Source organism: Garra rufa, chromosome 3, assembly GCF_049309525.1.
Source record: "Garra rufa chromosome 3, GarRuf1.0, whole genome shotgun sequence".
In the NCBI taxonomy this organism is placed as follows: domain Eukaryota; kingdom Metazoa; phylum Chordata; class Actinopteri; order Cypriniformes; family Cyprinidae; genus Garra; species Garra rufa.
This window is the reverse complement of record NC_133363.1, coordinates 6,065,188-6,084,395: the sequence shown is the minus strand read 5'-3', so window position 1 is coordinate 6,084,395 and position 19,208 is coordinate 6,065,188. Positions and strand designations below refer to the sequence as shown.

Sequence of the window (19,208 nt, the reverse complement as noted above, 5' to 3'; positions counted from 1 at the left end):
ATTTGTAGCAATAGCCAAAAATACATTGCATGGGTCAAAATTTTTGATTTTTCTTTATGCCAAAAATCATTAAGAAATTAAGTGAAGTTCATGTTCCATGAAGATTTTTTGTAAAATTCCTACTGTAAACATATCAAAATGTAATTTTTGATTTGTAATATGCATTGTTAAGAACCTAATTTGGACAACTTTAAAGGTGATTTTCTCAGTCTTTTTGATTTTTTTGCATCCTCAGATTTCTGATTTCAAATAGATGTATCTCAGCCAAATATTGTCCTATCCTAACAAACCATACATTAATAGAAAGCTTATTTATTGAGCTTTCATATGATGTATAATTCTCAGTTTTGTCAAATTTAACATGATGACTGGTTTTGTGGTCCAGGGTCACATATACATATACATATATATATATATATATATATTCTGCAACATACTGTATCTGAAAAACAAAAAAGCTTAACTTAAGAAAAGTTAAACATGACATGTATCAACCTGTAAACATGAAACTTACTTTTAAATCAATGAGTACTATTTTCATACATAATGTAATCATGTTATGTGTTTCAACAAAGTGAAGTTAACTGTAACCTTGGTCCTTCAGACACTTTCTGCGCTGCCGAAGTAAAATCAAGTTTAGCAGGAGTTGCCGCGGGGTTATCCGTCGATGATGAACAAGGATCACTCAGAAGTGTTCGTCTATGCTGCTAGACGAACTATGATAGTTTTTTTCTCCCCAGGACAGCTTACATATTACTGTAATGTTCTTGTCTGCTTGTTTCAGAAAACTGAAGTAATGGGAATATTTCCATTTTGTAAAACAGCCACTCGCTTCAGCCGAGTCCGACATCTTCCGCTTTAGAATACGACTATGCAGCAAACTGGCGAGAAATCACGTTCACCTACAACTACAACGATTTTAAAGCGGCAGAGTTTACTTTTACCTTTAGAAGATTAATGAATAAAATTAAATAATGATATTCAGCGAGTTTAATTATTTTACAATGTAACGCAAGTACATTAAAAGTAACTGTAATTGAAATACCTAAAAATGAACAGTAATCAGTTCCTCTACTTTTTCAGTGGAAAAGTATTTTAATTACAGTACACACAACACTGCGGATAACTTGGCATCACATAGACGTCTTCTAATTGTTACAGTACTCACAGGTCAATGAAGACTTTCTTTGATCACCCTGGAGCTGATCACTGGCTGAGTTTTTGCCATTTTGGCTATTCTTCGATCCAATTGAATGGTAGCTTTTAGTTTTCTTCCACGCCTTTCTGGTTTTGGTTGCCATTTTAAAACATTTCATATCATTTTAGCTAAGCAGCCATTTTCATTATTTTTTGCACTTCTTTATATTTTGTCCTCTCTTATCAACTTTTTAATCAAAGTACGCTGTTCTTCTGAACAATGTCTGTAACAGCCATTTTACAGAGATTTTCAGAGAGAAATACACAGTACAACATTTGCTGCCTTCATCCTTAAATAAGGGCAACTTGTTTGACACCAGTTTTTCTCTAACTGAACTCCACACTACTATTATTTTGAACATGCCCTTTTCAATTAATGATTCAATTACATGGAATCAGCAGCATGTATATCATGACTGTTGGGTCTGTTAGTTTTCTATTACTCTAGTACACCTACTAGTAAATATTTTGCCATGTAGAAATATAATTTCTACCAAACACAGTGATTGATCTGGTTAGTGATGGTGGACTGCTATTATTTTGAACACAACTGTATGTCACCACAGGCAAGTTTTCCCAATAAGCCTGTATTGCGAAAACAATAACTGCAATAATACTGTATGCTTTGTAAAAGAAATGATTGTGCAAGGTAAGCTAAAAAGGGTAAGATTTAAATTATTCATGTCTAAAATACTATTTAATAAGACTGAATCAACCTGAATGCAACAGGTTACACCAACAAAGCATTATAAAGGGTCAGACTAGGTAGTATTACAAAAAAAAAACACAAAAAAAAAAAAACACATGCTATACAGTATAACCATAAAGGAAATGGTATAGAGAATATACGACTTTAGATACACTCACCTCCCTGTGGGAAGAACTGAGCGTAAATTTCCTTAAATGTTTCCTCGTTGACCACACCACTGGGGCATTCCTGAAAAACACAGATATAGACATTTCCATCACAATGTTATTGAGATGATGCTGAGGAGTGCTTTCACCAAGTGAACTATTATGTGCATGAACATACGAATAGGAAATGGCACCATAGCTGAGCAATAAACACATTATCCATTGTCCATTCTCATTCTAATGTGCATCGTAAATGAAAATGTGAAGCGGCAGGCAAACACATTGTGCTAAAAGTGCATTTGCAGGATTGAACGTAATCTCTCATGACTCTCCTTCATTTCAAATAAACGAGCTCAGAGAGATTGCAAGCGCTTGTCAGACTTTTCCATTTTTTTTGTCCAGTGTTCTTTACTGTAATAACACTCATCACTATATATGCATTGAAGTCTGCATGTTGCGTCAGCAATAAATTGTGAGGAATGTGCACACATTTGATTTTATTCGATGCTCTGAAAATCAGATCGACCTCCTCAAGATGGCCAACTAATAGTTTGCTCGTCTAATAAAACGCTCTCAGATGGTTTGGTTTAGTAAACCGGTTTATGAACGTCTCTTCAGAAATGATCATTTCAAGCGTGAGAATGAATCACGAGAGGATGACTGTTGTCTAACAACATCAGCGATGCAGTTTCTTTATTATTCTTATTAAGGGAGTTGCAATGGCTGTTATCCAAGACGCCTGGTGAAGCTAAATAAACTAGTGTATTTTTTATTTTTAAGATTGCAGCAGATATAAAAGATCAAATATCATAAAACCAATGATAGTCTGATAGTTAAACTGACTACAGATTAGTATTTAGCAAACCCTTTCTGCATTACTCGTGCACAATATGATAAACCAACTAAAATAAAGTGAAATCACATTATTAACAATATATCTCCCTTGATAACAGACATAAAAGCAATAAAAGGAACTAATGTCTTTGTCTTTGATTTGAAGTGTTAGATGTATCGGTTTAATTCACATGTTAAAAACTGTAATGTAGTTTATGGGAAGCACAATACCGAATTCTGATGGCTGGTTAACATTCGGCTTTATAAGGAGAAACAGATAAGTGGAATAGCAGCAAAGAAGCTTTAATATTTAATGCCGTTTGCAATTTAAAGTGAGTAATAGAGGTGGTATTTTTGTTGACACAATTTGTGCATTTATATGATGAAGACAAAAAAATCCCACACCCAGGGTACAAAATAAAGTCAAATCTGATGTTTATGCATTATAGCATCATTAACGGTCTTTTATACCTGTAACTTGTTTATGACATCTCATTTTGCACATATATATTTTCGCATAATGAAAGCAATCTGTCCATGGCATGTCATATAAAGGATCTTAACAAATGAACAATCCAAATTTATAATAGCTGAAACAGTGTCATTTGGACCCCAGGAATTATATTAGATTACACAGTAAAATGGAATGCTTTTCAAGATGATTGCAGGTGCTTTATCATAAATGGTTTGGCAATTGCAGCAATTATGAAACATGCTTTTACAGTGTAAAAGTGTATTTCAAGCAAGGTAAGTTCAGAAAATTGCTTAGAGCTCTTTAGTCTACATCTTTAATCCTAAGAGAGGTTTCTGTTATTTTCTGTTACCAGATGTAACTAAATAACCTAAATCATTTACTTCATTTGAACATACAGATTTATGCAATGTATCTACTTCATATATACATATATTTAACAAATTATGCAATTTATTTAACAATGGCCAAGTTACATCAAGTAAAATGAGTTCACAATTTCAACACTACAAATATAAGGACCTAAAACATTCTGATGAATTTCTAAACATAAGTTATGTACGTTCTATATATATTGTATCATCATTTGGCAGGAAATAACACAGTAAAAACACCATTAAATTCATATGACTTGTGGACTACAGTTTTCTGAAGCCAAATGGTAGCTTTACAGACTGCAACTTGAGTCATTATTCACTGATGTTCTGAAGTTTGCATTTCCAAAATGCAGTTTAAATGCAGCTTCAAATGGCTATAAATGAAACGATCAGTCATTTCTGAAACAAATTCACCATTTATACTTTTTAACCTCAAATGATGTCTGGTCTCGTCTCTGCGATGCACGTGTGTAATCTGGGTCAATACAGTATAGGTATGTAAAAAAACTCCTCTCTCATTTTCTTCTTCAACATCAAAATCGTCCTACATCACTGTTTTACCTTTTTTTGTAGGGTGTTTGATCTTGTTGGGGAAGAAAACAAGATGGGAATTTTTCGACATAGCCTAACTGTATTGACCATACTGAACCGGAAAAAAACAGAGTTCAAGCAGACTTATAGACAAGATGAGCGTTTGAAGTTAAAAAGTATATAAATTGTCAATTTGTTTTGAAAATGGCTGAAAATCTTCCTCGGCTGGGATCATTTAGAGCCCTTTGAAGCTGCTTTTTAAACTGCATTTTGGAACTTTAAACTTGGGGGCACCATTGAAGTCCACTATATGGAGAACATTCCTGATTTTTTTCCCTCAAGAAACATAATTTCTTATCAACTGAAGCAAGAAAGACCTGAACATCTTTGACAAGGAAGGGGGTGAGTAAATTATCTGTAAATTTTTGTTCTGGAAGTGAACTTCTCCTTCAACATAAAATGTGTCACATCTTCAAATGTGATGCAGTAAGTTTGAATATGCAAATTTATACAACAGTTCTTTCTGGTACCCGAATCGGATTGCCTAAGAGGAGTGCGATATTCTAATAATATTGGGACTCCAACTGTTTCACTGTTTGTATTACTCCGCTTGTGGAGTTTTTAGGTGATAATGTACTTGTTTAGACTTCAAATATGTGGTTTGTTGATAAAGATAAAGTCTATTTGAAAATTTGCTTAACCCTCTGGGGTCTGAGGGTGTTTTGGGGCCCTGAAGAAGTTTTGACATGCCTTGACATTTGTGACCCTGGACCACAAAATCAGTCATAAGGTTAAATTTTACAAAACTGAGATGTATACATCATATGAAAGCTCAATAAATAAGCTTTCTATTGATGTATGGTTTGTTAGGATAGGACAATATTTGGCCGAGATACATCTATTTGAATATCAGGAATCTGAGGGTGCAAAAAAATAAAAATACTGAGAAAATCACCTTTAAAGTTGTCCAAATTAGGTTCTTAACAATGCATTTTACTAATCAAAAATTACATTTTGATATATTTATAGTAGGAATTTTAGAAATTATCTTCATGGAACATGATCTTTACTTAATTTCCTAATGATTTTTGGCATAAAAGAAAAATCAATAATTTTGACCCATACAATGTATTTTTGGCTATTGCTACAAATATACCCCAGCGACTTAAGACTGGTTTTGTGGTCCAGGGTCACATTTGTGCTTTTTTCAGTATGTTAAAAACATATTAATGGCCTAAATCTAAATACATTGTAATCAGCACAAATTGGACTACAAAAATATGTAAGCAGCATGAATGTACATTTTTGAGTTTTTGAGAAAACAACGTTTATGCGTGCATAGTGAAAAACTAAATTTTTGAAGTCACTGAAATAAGGTCATGTAACACATACAGAATATTTGTTCACGGGACTTTTGAGTTTTTGTTCACGGGGCTGAGTTATAGTCTATTTTAATGACGCGTTTCTGAATGAAGATCACGGAGATCAACGCGGCAGACAGCACACCCTTTTTGTTTTCTTTATTTTGCAAAATCACAATATTTTTTTGGTTTTGTGAGTATATACAAATAAAAGTAGACCCTTTACAGATTCGATTGATGTACTGCTTTTATCTGTACAATCAGAAATGACAGAGTAATTGAAGTTCCTTTTGGGAAACTGCATGCCACAAAACGCGTATACGCGTTTGTCGACCCCAGAGGGTTAAATGTTTTCAGACATGTGAGAATTTGCCTCTGGCTCTAATGTGTCTAGTAGTGGTTAAGCATAAGATAATATTTGTTTTGGGTAAATCTTGGTCTCGTTGGCAAAATCTTACCATGCTATATTTTATCTAAATAAATGGCTGTATATCAGAGCACTGCCTTTGTACTTTTGACTGAATTTTCTAGCAACTTTTATGATGGCTGTTGTTGTTTATTAAACATTATTATTCAATCAATAATATTTTATATAAATAATAGTAGGTTCATGTTTAATAATAGTATTTAGTATTGGGAAACTGTGTGTTTTATATTGAAAGTCAGAAACCCTGTTGTAAACATAGAAGTTATTTTTACGTTCAACGGTTTCAACCTTTTAAGACAAAGCCAAGAAATGCACTGAGCAATTCTGTCATTGGAAATCACCCTTAACAGACGAAAGGATAGTACAACGAATGAATGTTTTATTGTGAATGTGATACTGAGCTGAAGAATGAATGCTGTATCAGATGCAGGTAATCACACTTGCTAGGTTAAATTTCTCCCTTATAATGCTCTACTCCAACTGTCAAACAGGGAATCGAATCCATGGCGGAAGGAAGTAGTTCACACAAAAGAGGGTTGTTGTTATGTATTTACACACTTGTGCTTCTAACTGTTGTAAACCCAATATATTCTCATAGCTGTGAGATATGGCTGTATATCGGCGCAGCTGTGATTTAACCACAGGCAATCACAGTTTGAAAATGGCCTGATATTTCCAAGGTCTTCATGACTGTTGAAACAATAAAAGACTGGGTAAACTAATTCTTTAAGAACTTTTTGGAAAACACATTCAGTGTTTGGACCTGACGTAATGAAGAGTCCCTCTGCAGGGAAAAATAATTGACTTTTATAAAGTGGCCTCATGTACCAGTACAAGGCAAAACTCTGAGCAATAAAATGACATGAAAATCAAATAATCAGAAACCAGCCTCTGGCGCTCAGAGCCAGATATGAAACCTCATTACAGTATTCCCTTTGCTGTGTATTGAGCAACTAGAAGGACTGAAAGGAGTTGTGCTGAGCTGGGAGAACTGTGTGGTTTTTGATACAAGCACAGCACAGGAGGGATTTGTTCTTAGATCATGCTTTTACATTCTTCAATAAAAGACATTTTACTGACTGTTACACTCTTAGACAAACAGTCTGAATCTGTCAGCCTGGTTAAAAGGATTCAACCATGCATAAATGGATGTACTATATAGAAAACATATGTCTTCAATATACAGTATGTCGCCTTCGTGAAAGCTTGCCCTCGTGATGAACTTCCACTGCGCCTTTGTGCATTTCATTAAAGTACAGTGATGGAGGCAACATAATCTGTGCCGAGCAATCTTAAAATAACCAGGTAAGTGTTTAGGACCTACAAATACCTGACTGTATGATACCCATGCTTTCCAACTAAAGTGATGCCTCTTAACACATTCAGTTCATTCTCATCTTCCCTTGAGACCTATATTTGGGACACAACAAGCTATAGAGAGTCAACTTCATCTTCCTATTTCAACATTTTTAAAGAGATAGACTGAATCCCATAACAATACAATCCAACTAAAGTTTTTTTTTTTATTATCAGTGATATTTTTTTTAGGATCCACTGGTGAGCAAGTGAGGTGCTACTATTCTCCAAATCTGTTCTGGTGAAGAAACCAACTCATCTACATCTTGGATAGCCTGAGGGTGAATAAAATCTAAACTAATTTTCATTTTTGGGTGAACTATTCCTTTAAAATAACATTTCCAAAGGCTCACTGTACGCTGCCATGATATGCATGTTTAAATGGCAATCCTGCATTGAGAATTTTTTTAATTACAACAAAACCAGTCTGAAATGTGTCCTCTCCAACACCAATTACCTTGGACTCAGCTACATGAAAGAAGCCCTACAGTATGTTGTTTTGTCTAATCCAGCACTTCATACCGTTGACATAAAAAGGCTGTGTCTGAGAAAGTCCTGTGTTGTTACAGTGAGCTCTGGTTAATTAAAAGGGATTGTTTTGTGTTGCTGTCATCCACTGTCTTTAGTGCAGGCAGCGTGAGAGAGACCCCGTGTAATTACCTTTTAAGAGAGACACACGGCTCTCATCAGTAACCATCACTGCCAAAGTCTTCTCAACATTATCAAAACTCCAGGAGCAATGCAGGGTTCATTAACACCGTTAAGATACACAGGCTGTAATTAAAAGATTTTTTCAGCTTGCTGAAGCATGATCATTCACTGACTGCACACTGAGGATCGGGGTTGAAATATCTGGCATATTTGGTGTCAGTTTACCACTAATTCATGGGATAATACAACCGAAATACCACAAAGGAAAAGTCTAAATGAAGCCTGGAATGATTCTGAAATACTCCGTTAGTAGCAGATTTAGCTAATTTTACTTTTTTGCAGCTAATTTGCAGATAATCAAGTTTAATTTAGGTCCTGGTCATTTGTGGAGTGTAATTAAGCTAGTAAGAAGCAATATGACCACCATCTTTCATAAAGTGAAATCTCTTCATCTGTAAAATCTGTTATGAACAGATTATTGCATGACTTTCACTGATCTACAAGGTTGAATTCTTCTATACAAAAATCTTCAGATTTCTCTCAGCACTATTTGGTTTTGTATTCCCGAGTCTGATCAAGATTCTGATCTGATCAATAGACTTATTTTCATTTATTTAAGGGTTCAATCTCGTATCGCTGAAACCCTATTGTAATTGTTAGAATGGTCACGGATCAGCGATCTCCATGTAAAACTGATTGTGCAGACCAAACCGTAAGTCGTAGAGACTTGAAACTTGGAGGGATGGTTGTACTCACACCACCTACAACGTCACCAAGGCTCACCCCAATTGGCCTGAGTGGGGTGCTCATAACTCCTAAACCATTGCAGTCTCAAGTGTCTTAGACATTGGAATCCTTGGCTCACACCAGACAAAACAATACCTTTTCGGGTATTTACCCTGGAGAGCGAATATCAATAATTATAATTATTAAATTTCCAACTCACTGTCACAAAGCAATGCAAAAACATTAGAAAGGGGCAGTGCCCCTTTTAGTAAAATGCCTATGACTCCTGAACAGAATGAAATATCTCCATCAAACTCAGAACACTAATGTAATGGTGCGTTCACACCGGACGCGACTTGCGCGGAAAAAACGCGGTATTCGCGCTTAGTTGAACGCTTGAACATTTGAGTTTACTCGCGCCATTCGCACGTGACATTTTCTTCACAACAGACGCGAATTCGCGTCATGGGAGGGGCTTCTGCCACTCGTCAGCGGGAAAGTAGTTGTAAAATAGGTGAATGAGCTCAATTTGCCAGCTTTAGCTTGCTTGTAGTCTCAATATGTGTGTATATGTAGGTCAAATTGAGTAAAGAGCGTTTTTTAAAACTAACCAGATTGTCCGACCTCTTCACTCACTTTCTTCCTAGCCAAATCCTTTTTATTCCTGTTTCTACAAAAGTCCAAAGATGTATTGTACAGCCCCGAGTAACCACAGACAGCAACGGTGATTTTGTCCTCCATTGTTGTTTCGGATTTCTGCCTCCGTCACTACTAGAGCAAGCTCCTGATTGGTTAACGCGGCGCGGATTTTCGCCAAAGTTCAGATTTTTGAACTCCCGCGTTTCGCGCGGCAATCGCTTGAAACGCTCAATGCGCGCCGCTTCATTCGCGCGTTTCGCGCCGCAGGATGGCTATTCGCGTCTTTGCATTGACTTAACATGTAAATCACTCGCGCTTGCCGCTTCATTCGCGTCCGGTGTGAACGCACCTTAACGTCAAATTTGCGCTCAGTGCCGCTGGCAACGCCACAACGCCACTGCTTTGGGGAGTGTCAAATTTAGAGCAGAGCACGCCTCTGAAAAACAATGTTTACACCCTGTTTGCGCTTCATTTGTCTTTTTTAATGGCGGCTTACAAAATAAACTGTAGCATATAATGAAAACATGCAAAGTACATTTACTTTTCAATACTACGTGATTTCAGCTCAGTAATCCACCAGTTTCGGAAACACGCGTCATAGTCTTTCCTTGCCAACTTCTCACACCGATTGGTTGTCGCCGGCGTTTTGCGCTCGAAATTTGCATGAAGTTGAGGAATGCCCAACCTTTTGACGCTCTCTGCTGCTCTCAACGCTTTCTCCGCGCCGCTTCCAATCCCAAAATGCACCACGCGACCGTTTACGCGCAACTTCCATATGAATGAATTGAAAACGCTCGCTTCGCCCCGCTCGCTACGTGCCAGTGTGAACGCACCGTAACGGTGCGTTCACACTACAGCGTCAAATTTGTGCTCAGTGCCGCTGGCAACGCTACAACGCCACTGGTTTGGGGAGTGTCAAATTTAGAGCAGAGCACGCCTATGGAAAAACAATGTTTACACCCTGTTTGCGTTTCATCGTCATCTTTTAACGGCGGTTCGCAAACTAAACACTGGCATGTAATGAAAACATGGAAAGTGCATTTACTTTTGCATGCCTTTTTTAATGATATGTGATTTCAGCTCAGTAATCCATCAGTTTCGGAAACACGCATTATAATCTTGCCTTGCCTACTTTTCACAGCGATTGGTTGTCGCCCGGCGTTTTGCCCTCGAGATTTGCATAAAGTTGAGGAATGTCCAACCTTTTGACGCTCTCAGCTGCTCTCAACGCTTTCTCCGCGCCGCTTCCAATCCCAAAATGCACCACGCGACCGTTTACGCTCAACTTCCACATGAATAAATTGAAAACGCTCGCTTCGCCCCGCTCGCTACGTGCCAGTGTGAATGCACCGTAACGGTGCGTTCACACTACAGCGTTAAATATGCGCTCAGTGCCGCTGGCAACGCTACAACGCCACTGCTTTGGGGTGTGTCAAATTTAGGGCAGAGCACGCCTCTGAAAAACAATGTTCACACCCTATTTATGTTCCATTGTCTTCTTTTAACGGCGGTTCGAAAACTAAACTGTAGCATATAATGAAAACATGCAAAGTACATTTACTTTTGCTTGACTTTTTCAATAATATGTGATTTCAGCTCAGTAATCCACCAGTTTCAGAAACACGCGTCATAATCTTGCCTTGCCTACTCTTCACAGCGATTGGTTGTCGCCGGCGTTTTGCGCTCGAAATTTGCATAACGTTGAGGAATGCCCAACCTTTTGACGCTCTCAGCCGCTCTCAACGCTTTCTCCGCGCCGCTTCCAATCCCAAAATGCACCACGCGACCGTTTACGCTCAACTTCCACATGAATGAATTGAAAACGCTCGCTTCGCCCCGCTCGCTACGTGCCAGTGTGAACGCACCGTAAGACCTCAATCTGAGGTTGCAGAACAAAGATCGCAGAGCTTGGCCACTTGGTGGTGCTATAAGAGAGAAAAAGTTAAAAATAGCTATACCTATGCAACCATTTGTCCTATCAACATGAAAATCCAAAGTGCCACAAGCATCTATAAGGGCATTTGTGTATCTCAAAAAAACATGTCCCCCATTGGCAGATGAAGTTTGAGCACCTATTAGACATGGTTAATAGAGGCCGATCAGAACGAAAGCCGTTGGGATTTTTTGACTCACCGCTCCAAAGGTCTGTGAAAAATTTGAAGGAAATTCGGCCACTGGGGGGCGATATTGCATTTTTCAAGGGCGTGAACAATTGTGCATTGTACAGTTTTTCGCACATACATGCAATTCAGACCGGTCGCCTGAGGAGAGGCGCGCTCAGCATTTAAACAGCGGCGGTGATGAGGCTTCATTCAATTCACGTGATCCTCATCACACGCCGCCAGCCCGGGATGTTTTCGCGCCCCTCCTCTCCCATACACACCCACTCCCGTCGGGAGCCTGGAGAAAGGCGGTGAATAAGGGGCGGGGCGGTGATGATAATTAATATATATATAGATAGATAATACAATATATATATGCAGTATGTATATGACAGAACTCCTCATTTTGGATAACTTTGCCTCTAGAACCACTGCTGTCAATCAAATGATTGATAAGATGTAAAAAAAAAAACTACTTTTGCAAACTAGTCCTAGGTTTTTCGCACAATCTGGTAAAAAAAAAACACTGCATTACATAATTATGTTATATAATTATTTTTGAAATTTGCCCCTTTGGGAAGTTATAACGGGTCGCTTAGAAAAGGGGCCTGTCTGAATTTACTGAAAATCCTATAAATCCTAAAGAAAAACTCAAAACTTCACGAAATGATTCTAAACAAGCGTGCAAAGTTTTAAGGAGATCAGACAACAGCCGGTGCTATAACAGTGATAACGGTGATATAAACGTTACAAAACATAATATTTGTATGGTAAATTACCTGCATCTGCAAAAAAAGCTTGCTACATAATGTCTTTTTTCATATGAGTTTAAACCCTGGTAATCGCTGCTTGCAGCTATATTTTAATTAATTTTGCTTAAGGTGGGAGTCCTAGTGTTGATATGAAAAAAGAAGAAAAAAGTAGCATTTAAAAACTTGTTTATTCATTTAAATGTCTTTCAAATCCTGATCAGTAAAAAGTTAAATAAAGGGAAAATTCACCCAAAAATTAAAATGTCATTATTTACTCATCCTCATTTGTTCCTCTGCTAAACACAAAAGAAGATATTTTGAAAAATTCTGGTAACCAAACAACTGATGGTAGATCTTTGATCAAAAATACTGTAAAAACTGTAATATTGTAAATTTGAAATAACTAGTAATTACTATTTTAATATTTTAAAATATAATGTTTCTGTGATGGCAAAACTGGATTTTCCACAATCATTGCTTACATCCTCCAGAAATTATTCTAATAATTCTGATTTGCGACTTATACGTTTCTTATGTTTCTTACGTTAAAAAAAAATAATTTCTTCTAAAACAAATCCTACCGATCACAAAATTTTGAGTATGAATGCATGATTTCTGCCTCCACTGTCTGACCACTGTCTGTTGGTTTCCAATAAATAAATGAACAAACAAAAGTAATATGGACCGTTTTCTATCTGACTAGCACTGGTGTGCTTTGAAACACAGAAAAAGATCTTAATGGATGAAGAGAAAACCCTTTCTAATGGCAAGTAAAACCAGTGTGGGCCAACAAAGAAATATATCAACATGAGAATAACAAGCTGTGGTGAGCCAAGCCGGTCCCACATGACACAACTGATGAATGCACACTTTCAATATGTTGCGTGTGCAAGTCTATACAATTCACAAGACCGTAGGGTGGCCAGTTCACTATTTGAGGTTTCAGAAGAAAGCTCATGTGCCCTTTTCTTCAGCCCTACAACTCTATCATCAAAGTGTGCAGTCAGAGGATGCACGTGAGGGCTTAGGGGGGCATTTGGGACAGGACCCTTGACAATGATTGACTAATTAAATCTCTTTTGAAGGATTTTAGAACTTGATAGATAAAAATCCAAGAAAAAGAAGCAATCAGAAATGGTGACATTTAAAGTGAAATGATAAAAAAAGAAAACTGATTTAGCATTTACAGTATCTGGGACACCACAAGGGAAAATGAATAAGACAGTATTGAGGGTGCTAGAAAACCTCAGTGCAGTCATCACCTGTCAGCAGACTGTGTGTGTGTGTTCTGAGGGAAGGATTACTGTCTTCTGATATCGTCCCTTGAGAGTCTGATAATAAAGGACCTTTGTGCCACTCTCACGCTTTGTCACCTGACAATTTGGGTCGAGTTAATTTGGTGTTGTCTCATTACATTGTGCACCAGAGGTGAGAAAGGACATTTATGCCTCAGGGACACTCTAGAGACCTTTCATGACCTGATTATTGTAAAAAGCCTGATAGTATATCTGCAAAGTTTGGCATGTTCCACATCAAACCAGCGCTCTCAAGAAAAAAAAAAATCAATAACTTTAAACCGAATGCAATTGAATTCAAAATGAAAGGAAGAAATCAAACTCTGTTTGTGATGTCAGAAGAATTAACTCACATTCTTAAAGCCCCGATAGAGGATTTGAAGCTCTTTGCGTGAGAAACGCGTTTGAGCCTCCAGCTGCTCCAAAGCTTCTGGTCGATGCCGCACAGCAGACAGCTCCAGCTCATCCTCAACGCTATCTGTAGAGAAACACACAATATCAGGGTTACCATCCAGCTGCTCACACTCAGGTGTTAATCTTAGGATCTTCTTTTTGAAAAATAGTGGACCAAATGATGACAATATAAGCACTGAGGATAATACACTTGGTATTTGACAGGGAATATCATATCTATAACATTTAATCAGATATAAGACCTTTTTTAATTCATGAGAATGTAAAAACACAATTTTGGCAGAAATCATACACAGTTACATCAATACAACACTAGATGGCCACAAGCCACCGGATCATTCATTTCATCCAATTCATTCAAAAGCACTAATTTCTTCATAAGCAAAAACGAGCGAATGCCTGAGTGAGCACTGAATCATTCTTTCAAATGTTTTGGTAAAAAAATACTGATTTACTCATTAACAAAAAAGTGAATGTCTGTATTAGCGAGTCACTGAATCATTTACTCAACCAATTTGCTCAAAAACACTGATTCATTCATTAACAAAACAGGCAAATGCATGTATGAGTATCATTCACTCAACCAATTTGTTCAAAAACACTGATTTATGTTATAAAAACAAGTCAATGTCTGTACAAGTAAGTCATTGTAGCATTCACTCAGCTAGTTTGCTTAAAAAAACACTGATTTATTTAAACATTTAATAATTCACTCAACGATTAAAAAAAAGATTAATTCATGAACAAAAAAGTGAATTTCTGTAAGACTGAATTATTCACTCAAGTGAATGTTAGACAATGAATCATTCTCAAAGATTTCAACAAAAACACAGATTCATTCATGAACAAAGCAAGTGAATGCATGTATGAGTGAGTGATTTAATCATTCACACATACAGTTTGCTCAAAAAGACTGATGCATTCATTAACAAAAAATGCAAATGTCTGTACGAGTAAGTCATTGAATCATTCGCTCAACCGATTTGGTCAAGTCAATGTTAGACAATGAATCATTCTCAAAGATTTTGACAAAAACAGATTCATTCATGAACAAAGCAAATGAATGCATGTATGAGTGAGTCATTTAATCATTCACACAGACAGTTTGCTCAAAAAGACTGATGCATTCATTAACAAAAAATGCAAATGTCTGTACGAGTGAGTCATTGAATCATTCGCTCATCCAATTTGGTCAAAAACACTAATTCATTTATTAACAAAACAGGTGAATGCCTGTATGACTATCATTTACCCAACCAATTTGTTAAAAAACACTGATGTATGTTATAAAAACAATCCATGTCTGTACAAGTGAGTCATTGAATCTTTCACTCAGCTAGTTCCCTTAAAAAACACTGATTTATTCATGAACAAAAATAAGTGAATGTCTGTAAGACTGAATTATTCACTCAACAATTTCGGCAAAAACACTGATTCATTCTTGAACAAAACAAGTGAATGTCTGTATGAGTGAGTCATTGAATCATTCGCTCAACCAATTTGATCAAGTGAATGTTAGACAATGAATCATTCTGATTCATTCGCTCAACTGATTCATTCATTAAAAAAAGAGTGAATGCCTGTATTAGTGAGTTACTTATTCATTTAACTGATTTGTTCAAAAACACTGATTTAATCATTAACCAAAAAAGTGAATGTCTGTAAGACAGTTAATCATTCACTGAACAATTTAGACCAAAAAAAAAGATTCATTTTGAACAAAACAAGTGAATGCCTGTATGAGTCAGTCATTGTATCATCTACTCAACTGATTAGGTCAAAAACACTAATTCGTTCATTAATAAAATTAATAGAAAAAAACTGCAAATGTATGTGAGTGAGTCATTAAATCTTTCACTCAACCAATTTGCTCAAAAACAAAAAAAATCATTCACAAACATAAGTTTATGTCTCTATGAGTGAGTCATTGAATCCTTCACTTAACCGATTTGTTCAAAAGCACAGATTCATTTAAGAACAAAGCACCACTAATGCTCAGAGATGCACAACAATTCATTATGCTTTGACTTGACACAATTTTTGGGAAAGCAAAAACGCAAAGGAACTGGCAATTCATTGTCTAAAATGCAACTTGCCCAATATTAACTTCTCGTTTTTTTTATTTTTTGGTATAAAAGCAGCATCACACAGTGAATATAGCAAATATATACCATTCTGTCAGACTGACAAGGTTCTAGAGCAAATCCCAAATATTCAAAGCAATCTGTTCTTAGACTTTCCATATGACTATAGTATCTTATCAGGCCTTGGCATCTCAAACTCATTAAACTTCAATCTAAAAAAGCGTTCAGTTCACATATGGCCCCTGATAAAATTGTACTTCTGGACAACTGTGTTTCTCAACATTAACTTAGATCATCTAGCATCCAATATGATGAGTGCCTCAGATATACATGTTATTCACACCCCTAAAGGCTAAATAATCTTTAAAAATAATGAGTGAGAACAGAAGCCAATAAAACAATGAAATGTAGAGCGAGTCTCTTAACATTAATCAATGGGGAGGCACAGTGATTACTGTGACACCTGAAGCGTGGAAGACTAATGGCTGACATGTGACCCTCTTGTCCACAGAAGACGACTCATCAAACGTTTGGCAAACAGAACTGACATATATGAACATCATTTTCTAATCTCGTCCTTCAGGGAGTATAGCGACCACATGCAATCAGAGTAATTGTAGTATCATTACCGCTTCATGCTAACAGCCCTGTTTCAGAACACAATGCATAAATGTTTAAACAGCAGCATTCTTTGCCATCTAAAGTTGTTCATTAAAAACACAAACAAAATAGAGCATTTTAACAATCAGCAATTACTATGACAATTAATCATTCCTAGCCAACCTCCAGAATTCAATACAATTGATATTTAGGATTTGCTGCACTGTTGTTGTTCCCTTAATATATAAAATTGTCAATACTGTACAGTTTGCTGGGTTTTGGCTTTTCAGCGAACATAACCCAAGAACTGAGCAGGAGGTATTCAGAGGATGTACTCAAAATCAAATCCAATGTAAAACTCAGCAGCTAAAAGACTTGAAATTAAATGTCTGTAGCTCGCATAAAAATATGAAAAGAGTAAGATAAAGAAATACAGAGGTCAAAGATGAAATAGTGAACAAAAGGACTGACTTGTGAAAAAGAAGTAGACTTTAGCATACTTTTAAAAAGAGTATATTATGTTAATAAAAGACATTCATATAGATATGAATGGTTTCAGACAGTTAGGGTATGTTGAAAAACTCCCGTCTTATTTTCTTCCTCAACTTCAAAAATCATTTCAAAATCATTCTGCATTGCTGCAAAAGTACCGACCCAGTGTTTGCAAAGTGAACATGCAAAGAAGATCAAACACCCTTAACGAAAAAGGCAAAACAGCGATGTAGGACGATTTTGAAGTTGAGGAAGAAAATAAGATGGGAGTTTTTTGACATACCCTGTCTTGAATTGTAAAAAAGGAGTTCTGTGCGAGAAAAGGCAGTGCGAGAAAAGACAAGCAATTAAGGCTAAGAAGTATTTAAATTGTAATAAAAAAAAATTAAATATCATTAAAGATCATTTCTCTAGATGAGACCCTTTTTCCTCAGCTGGTATTGTTTGAGCCAGTTGAAGCTGCATTTAAACTGCATTTTGGAAGTCCACTATATGGAGAAAAAAAGAAATATTTTCCTCAAAAAACATAGTTTCTTTATGACTGAAGAAAGAAAGACATGAACATCTTGGGTGACAAGACGTTTTATTATTTTTGTTCTAAAAGTGAACTTCTCCTTTAAGAAGGATCTAATGACATCTTTATGTGTAGGCCTACATGAATTATGGTTAAAGTAATGTTGAATGTTCTGGCAAACATTTAAGGTGAACTAAAGTATACTTTTATGTAATTTCTGTTGAAACCTGTTATGTTATGCAATTAAATATAATTGCAATTACACATTTGTAATGATAAAGTTGCAATTTAGTACATTTAAAATGTATTAACTTTAAATGCAATACTGAATAACAGAAAAATGTACTTTCAAGTAAAACTTTCAATTTGAAATTCTTACAAAGTGCACTGTTTATAAGATTCATTTCACCAAAAGCAAAATCTAAAATTCTTACATCATTTATTGGTAACCAAACAGTTGATGATTTAGCTTCCATAGTAGGGGAGAAAAACAAAACAAAACAAAATTATACAAAGTCAATGACTACCGTCAACTGTTTGGTTACCAACATTTTTCAGAATATCTCCTTTGGGGTTTGGAACATTTTTAGGTGAACTGTCTCTTTAGGTACACTTAATTGGCCTTTTATTTCATTAATATTATATAATATGCAAGTGCACATTCAATGCAATTAAGTGCACTTCTTTTTCACAAGCGTGTGGACAATACACTAATAGCAGTAGAGCTCTCTGGGGAAAGATGTTGGAGGTTTGTTTTGAAAGAGGATTTGCCTTGGGTACTGGTGGATGGTGCTTTGGTAGAAGAGCATAGGAACAGCTTCTTGAGCCGTGCCGTAACTCCACGCCTGCTGCCGTTACCTAGGAGATACAGCGTGAGTGTCACCACAGCAACCAGGGTCGAGCGGAGCATAGGGGGTGGCGGCAGCATGCTGACATGAGTTCATCAAGCAAAGGAGGCATGGGTGTGTAGTTTCGTGGGGGGGGTTTTGTGGCGTGCAAATGATATTTTCTAAACCCTCAAACCGCAACCTAACCATGACAGAAATCTACATATTCAGATTTTCATAAAGATGATTTACTTGGTTTATTAAACTGGTTTTCTCATGAGTATAATTTGCAGGTTCTCACAACGTAGGTGATTTTAGGTTTTACGGTCATTGTGGGGACATTTGATCCCTGCAGTGAAAGCAAAAACTGTCCCATCTCCACACTGAACCAGTTCACTGACCTTAAATATGTTTATGAATAAAATCACTTATCTATAGAAGCCTGTTTCCACTACCGGATTAAAAAATAAATTCTTCTTGTCTCACAATTTAGACTTTTCTTCTTTCTTCTTCTGACTTAACAACTCAAAATTGCAAGTTTATTTTGCAATTCTGAAAAAAAAAAAGTTAGAATTGTGAGATATGAACTTGGTAACTTCCGAATTGCAACATAAACTTGTGATTTTGAGTCAATATAAATAATAAAGTCAATATTGCACCATATAAAAGTCGCAATTGCATGTTATAAAGTCAGAATTTTAT

At 36.4% G+C, this 19,208-nt stretch overlaps 1 protein-coding gene across 1 annotated transcript in view; it reads right to left on the bottom strand.

Moving 5' to 3' along the window:
* Positions 1–19,208, bottom strand: part of kcnip4a (potassium voltage-gated channel interacting protein 4a) — an 80,035-nt gene that overhangs the window by 17,578 nt on the left and 43,249 nt on the right. The window contains exons 3-4 of the mRNA XM_073835602.1: positions 13,929–14,123; positions 2,065–2,134 (exon numbers count right to left, since the gene is read on the bottom strand). Of these exons, the coding sequence (XP_073691703.1) occupies positions 2,065–2,134; positions 13,929–14,123 (265 nt within the window). The remainder of the gene's footprint in view (positions 1–2,064; positions 2,135–13,928; positions 14,124–19,208) is intronic.